Raw genomic sequence first — 6,587 nt, 5'->3', positions numbered from 1 at the left:
TTGTGCAGATGACTTTATGTATTTGTCTATAAGAAAAAAGCTACAGTGAATATACTTTCTCCTTGCTTATAGAATGAGAAGATGTGGCTGCCCCACTGTGGCACAAACTATTACACTCAATGTAGAGCACATTTATCTTTTCTGGTTTATAAAACACTTGCCAGGCCCACCTAAAACATCCTTCACAAATCATTCCTATAACCACAATCCTCCCACAGTAATGCTAGCATACAGAGTGACAAAACACATTGACAGAAATACTAGCATTAGTTCAGCAATCTGGGATAGGGAAAAACCACACACTTTTATGGAAATAACTGCCACCCTTTATGGGTCGCCCCTTCTTAGTATTGACAAGAGTCACCTCTCCCTGCTCCCTGGTGTCTTACCTGGAGACCAAATTCACCTCTCCCTGCTCCCTGGTGTCTTACCTGGAGACCAAATGCACCTCTCCCCGCTCCCTGGTGTCTTACCTGGATACCAAATTCACCTCTCCCTGCTCCCTGGTGTCTTACCTGGAGACCAAATGCACCTCTCCCTGCTCCCTGGTGTCTTACCTGGAGACCAAATGCACCTCTCCCTGCTCCCTGGTGTCTTACCTGGAGACCAAATGCACCTCTCCCTGCTCCCTGGTGTCTTACCTGGAGACCAAATGCACCTCTCCCTGCTCCCTGGTGTCTTACCTGGAGACCAAATGCACCTCTCCCTGCTCCCTGGTGTCTTACCTGGAGACCAAATGCACCTCTCCCTGCTCCCTGGTGTCTTACCTGGAGATCAAATGCACCTCTCCCCGCTCCCTGGTGTCTTCCCTGGAGATCAAATGCACCTCTCTGAATTCATCCCAAATGGCACTCTATTCCCTAGGCTCTACCCCCCCCACACACACACTATTAACACACAGCTGACACCACCTCTTGAGATGTACCATGTAGACAGAGGCCTGACATTACAGACAGGCAGGGAGACAGACAAGCAGAGAGACAGACAGGCAGGGAGACAGACAGGCAGGTAGACAGACAGGCAGAGAGACAGACAGGCAGGGAGACAGACAGGCAGAGAGACAGACAGGCAGGGAGACAGACAAGCAGAGAGACAGACAGGCAGGGAGACAGACAAGCAGGGAGACAGACAAGCAGAGAGACAGACAGGCAGGGAGACAGACAGGCAGGGAGACAGACAGGCAGGGAGACAGACAGGCAGGGAGACAGACAGGCAGGGAGACAGACAGGCAGGGAGACAGACAGGCAGGGAGACAGACAGGCAGAGAGACAGACAGGCAGGGAGACAGACAAGCAGAGAGACAGACAGGCAGGGAGACAGACAGGCAGGGAGACAGACAGGCAGGGAGACAGACAGGCAGGGAGACAGACAAGCAGAGAGACAGACAGGCAGGGAGACAGACAGGCAGAGAGACAGACAGGCAGGGAGACAGACAGGCAGAGAGACAGACAGGCAGGGAGACAGGCAGGCAGGCAGGGAGACAGACAGGCTGGGAGACAGACAGATGTTAACAGATGTTAACCTGCAATCTGAAATATATGTTAATCCCCTATCTCTGGAATAGATGTTATTCTGCTATCTCTGAAATATATGTTCATATTTTATATCTGAAGTAGATGTTAACCTGCTATATCTGAAATATATGTTAATCTGCTATCTTTGAAATATATGTTAATATTGTATCTCACATAGATGTTAACCTGCTTTCTCTGATATAGATGTTAATCTTCTATTTTTGGAATAGATGGTAATCTGCTATTTCTGGAATAGATGCTAATCTGCTATTTTTGGAATAGATGGTAATCTGCTATTTCTGGAATAGATGGTAATCTGCTATTTCTGGAATAGATGCTAATCTGCTATCTCTGGAATATATGCTAATCTACTATCTCTGGAATAGATGGTAATCTGCTATTTCTGGAATAGATGGTAATCTACTATTTTTGGAATAGATGGTAATCTGCTATTTCTGGAATAGATGCTAATCTGCTATCTCTGGAATAGATGTTAATCTGATATCTCTGGAATAGATGCTAATCCGCTATCTCTGGAATAGATGTTAATCTCCCAGTCAAGCGGCTGCCACTGTGAACTGGTTGACATGTACAACCATTTCGGAGCCATGATAACGCTAGACAGACACAAGCACGCACACACACAATGTTTAACCAATGGACTGGAGACATAGAAGCCATGTGATGATTGCTCTGGAAGATTAGAATGAGATTTTTCCCCTCTTGAATAAAGTGGAGAGAAGACATTGGAATAAGTGAAAATATTAATTTGTTGTGAGAGAGGCATATCAGCATGCATTTGTGAGGGTTTTACATAGCTAATTAACAAACCCTCATCTCAAACTCCCTCATACTACATGCACGTTTATACACTTCAGAACACACAAACTCACGTACGACATGCATACTTCAAATCATTCTCTCTCTCTCAATATATATTATTTTATGCACACATACACACACGGTATCTCTCTCACACATGTACACAGACCAATAAAAAACTAAAATTGTATTTCTAGAGGCAGACATCAATCTCACATTTCTTTAGTTAATCCACAAAGGCTCTCCAAAGATCCTGCCACTAATAACGTATTGAGCAGGGGAGGAGGAGGCTGGGGAGGAAGGAGAGGGGGCAAGGAAGGGGATGGTGGAGAGGAGAGGGAGAGGAGGTGAGAGAGAGTTGAGGGGCCTGTAGTCTGAGGCTGGCTGGCTGGCTGGCTGGCTGGCTGGCTGGCTGGCTGTTCCAGTGTAATTATGGGACTTGTGTATAAGAGAGGAGAAGGGTGCAGGAAAAGATAGAAAGAGGAAGAGAGCAAAAGATAGATGGGGAGAGAGGTGGGGAGGGGGAGAAGGGGAGAGAGAGGGGGAGAAAGAAAGTGGTAGAGCGAGAGCGACTGAGAAAGAGAGACCGAGAACAAGAACCAAGAAAGAGAAAGAAAGAGAGAGACGGGAGACAGAGGGGGAGGGAGAAAGTGGTAGAGCGAGAGCGACTGAGAAAGAGAGACCGAGAACAAGAACCAAGAAAGAGAAAGAAAGAGAGAGACGGGAGACAGAGGGGGAGGGTAAATATCGATCCCATCTGTGGTATGATGGTTAATTACCGCATCTGTGAATGAGAGGAGAGAGAGCAAAGCAGCAGTCATGTAAAGATGATGAGGAGGCCTCCCAGAGCCTCAGCTCTGATTACTACAACAGAATGAAGGGTTTCTGAGCAATGAAAGAAGGCCAGGGGCTGCCTGGTTAGAGTGCACAGAGATTGAGAGAGAGACTCGCATTCTCCGCACACACACACAGATGACACAGACATGTCACACACATATGCATACACATACATGTCCGCAACTATGCACTACACACACACACACACACACACACACACACACACACACACACACACACACACACACACACACACACACACACACACACACACACATCAACAGTTTAATCTTATTAGATTATCAAGTTAATTTTACACATGGTCACACACACTTCAGAAAAATGATGAAATGGGACAAGAAATGCACAGAAACACAAAACAGACAGAGTAACAACAACAAAAAGGCCTGATGTAATGCTACTGCAGACAGATGGAATGTCCAGAGCCTCAACTCAGGCCTCTATTGATGTGCTTGGTCATATTTTTTACCTCTGACACTCTCAAGTTCCACTGAATAATTATTCGGCAGCCCCTTCTGGAAACTCTGCATGGACAAAGGCTAGCTGTGAGAGCTGACCAAAGCAGAGCAAGGGGGGAAAGATGAAGTAGGGAATGAAAATGTACTTTGTAATATGTATGTTTTAGTGTCAACTATTACTTACAGACAGGCATGGTTATGATGGAGGGTGCTACTTGCATTTTTAGATAATCCCATTCCCAAGCTCACGAGATCAACATATTTCTGTTGGATATTGAAGGCCCTCTAGTGTGACCCCACCCCCTGATGGAGAGATTGGGTATTACAAGTAGTTGTAGTAGTAGTAGAAGTAGTAGTAGTAGTGGTGGCAGTAGTAGTAGTAGTAGTAGTAGTAGTAGTAGTGGTAGTAGTAGTGGTGGTGTCAGTAGTAGTATTAGTAGTGGTGTCAGTAGTAGTAGTAGTAGTAGTAGTTGTGGCAGTAGTAGTTGTAGTAGTGGTGGCAGTAGTAGTAGTAGTAGTAGTAGTAGTAGTAGTAGTAGTTGTGGTAGTGGTGGCAGTAGTAGTAGTTGTAGTTGTAGTAGTGGTGGAAGTAGTAGTAGTAGTGGTGGCAGTAGTAGTAGTAGTGGTGGCAGTAGTAGTAGTAGTCGTAGTAGTAGTAGTCACAGTAGTAGTAGTAGTAGTAGTTGCAGTAGTAGTAGTAGTAGTAGTGGTGGTAGTAGTAGTACTAGTAGTAGTAGTAGTAGTAGTAGTAGTGGCAGCAGTAGTGGTGGCAGCAGTAGAAGTAGTAGTAGTAGCAGTAGTACTAGTAGTGGTGGCAGTAGTAGTGGTGGCAGTAGTAGTAGTAGTAGTAGTAGTAGTAGAAGTAGGATCAGTAGTAGTAGTTGCAGTAGTGGTGGCAGCAGTAGTAGTAGTAGTAGTAGTAGTAGTTGTAGTAGTGGTGGCAGTAGTAGTAGTAGTAGTAGTAGTAGTAGAAGTAGGATCAGTAGTAGTAGTTGTAGTAGTGGTGGCAGCAGTAGTAGTAGTAGTAGTAGTAGTAGTAGTTGTAGTAGTGGTGGCAGTAGTAGTAGTAGTAATAGTAGTAGTGGTGGCAGTAGTAGTAATAGTAGTAGTGGTGACAGTAGTAGAAGTGGTAGTAGTAGTAGTGGTGGCAGCAGTAGTAGTAGTAGTAGTTGTAGTTATAGTAGTGGTGGCAGCAGTAGAAGTGGTAGTAGTAGTAGTAGTAGTTGTAGTTGTAGTAGTGGTGGCAGTAGTAGTAGTAGTAGTAGTAGTAGTAGTAGTGGTGGCAGCAGTAGAAGTGGTAGTCGTAGTAGTGGTGGCAGCAGTTGTAGTAGTAGTAGTAGTTGTAGTTGTAGTAGTAATGGCAGCAGTAGTAGTAGTAGTAGTAGTAGTAGTAGTGGTGGCAGCAGTAGTGGTGGCAGCAGTAGAAGTAGTAGTATTAGTAGTAGTAGTAGAGGTGGCAGCAGTATTAGTGGTAGTGGTGGCAGTAGTAGTAGTAGTAGTAGTAGTAGTAGTAGTAGTAGTAGTAGTAGTGGTGGCAGCAGTAGTGGTGGCAGCAGTAGAATTAGTAGTATTAGTAGTAGGAGTGGTGGCAGTAGTAGTAGTAGTAGTGGTGGCAGTAGTAGTAGTAGTAGTAGTGGTGGCAGTAGTAGTAGTAGTAGTAGTAGTGGTGGCAGCAGTAGTGGTGGCAGCAGTAGAAGTAGTAGTAGTATTAGTGGTGGCAGCAGTAGTAGTGGTAGTGGTGGCAGTAGTAGTAGGATCAGTAGTAGTAGTAGTAGTGGTGGTGGCAGTAGTAGTAGTAGTAATAGTAGTAGTAGTAGTAGTGGCAGTAGTAGTAGTAGTAGTAGTAGTGGCAGTAGTAGTAGTAGTAGTAGTAGTAGTGGCAGTAGTAGTAGTAGTAGTAGTAGTGGTGGCAGTAGTAGTAGTAGTAGTAGTAGTGGTGGCAGTAGTAGTAGTAGTAGTGGTAGTAGTGGTGGCAGTAGTAGTAGTAGTAGTTGTAGTAGTGGTGGCAGTAGTAGTGGCAGTAGCAGTAGTAGTAGTAGTAGTGGCAGTAGTAGTAGTGGTAGTAGTAGTGGTGGCAGTAGTAGTAGTAGTGGCAGTAGTAGTAGTGGTAGTAGTAGTGGTGGCAGTAGTAGAAATAGTTGTAGTAGGGGTGGCAGTAGTAGTTGTAGTAGTGGTGGCAGTAGTAGTAGTAGTAGTTGTAGTAGTGGTGGTAGTAGTAGTAGTAGTTGTAGTAGTGATGGCAGAAGTAATAGTAGCAGTAGTAATAGTCGTGGCAGTAGTAGTAGTAGTAGTAGTAATAGTGGTGGTAGTGGTAGTAGTAGTAGGATCAGTAGTATTAGTTGCAGTAGTGGTGGCAGTAGTAGTAGTAGTAGTAGTAGTGGTGGCAGCAGCAGTAGTAGTGGTGGCAGAAGTAGTAGTAGTCGTGGTGGTAGTGGTAGTAGTAGTTGTGGTAGTGGTGGCAGTAGTAGTAGTAGTAGTTGTAGTAGTGGTGGCAGTAGTAGTAGTAGTAGTAGTTGTAGTAGTGGCGGCAGTAGTAGTAGTAGTAGTAGTTGTAGTAGTGGTGGCAGTAGTAGTATTAGTAGCAGTAGTAGTAGTAGTAGTGTTGGCAGTAGTAGTAGTAGTAGTAGTAGTAGTAGTAGTAGTAGTAGTAGTTGTTGTTGTAGTAGTAGTGGTGGCAGTAGTAGTAGTAGTTGTAGTAGTGGTGGCAGTAGTAGTAGTTGTTGTAGTAGTGGTGGTAGTAGTAGTAGTAGTAGTAGTAGTGATGGCAGAAGTAATAGTAGCAGTAGTAAGTGGTAGTAGTAGTAGTAGTAGTTGCAGTAGTGGTGGCAGTAGTAGTAGTAGTAGTGGTGGCAGCAGCAGAAGTAGTAGTGGTGGCAGCAGTAGTAGTAGGTGTAGTTGTAGTTGTAGTAGTGGTGGCAGCAGTAGTAGTAGTAGT

General features: G+C 44.8%; 1 protein-coding gene across 1 annotated transcript in view; it reads left to right on the top strand.

Moving 5' to 3' along the window:
• Nucleotides 1–329: 329 nt before the first annotated feature.
• Nucleotides 330–6,587, top strand: part of LOC127915637 (sericin-2-like) — a gene marked incomplete at its 3' end in the record, with an annotated part of 10,529 nt that continues 4,271 nt past the window's right edge. Inside the window, exon 1 of the mRNA XM_052495865.1 lies at nt 330–800. Coding sequence (XP_052351825.1) covers nt 330–800 — 471 coding nt within the window. The remainder of the gene's footprint in view (nt 801–6,587) is intronic.

Source organism: Oncorhynchus keta, chromosome 35 (assembly GCF_023373465.1).
Source record: "Oncorhynchus keta strain PuntledgeMale-10-30-2019 chromosome 35, Oket_V2, whole genome shotgun sequence".
In the NCBI taxonomy this organism is placed as follows: domain Eukaryota; kingdom Metazoa; phylum Chordata; class Actinopteri; order Salmoniformes; family Salmonidae; genus Oncorhynchus; species Oncorhynchus keta.
Note: the sequence above shows the minus strand (reverse complement) of the source record. Positions and strands in the feature narration are given on the sequence as shown.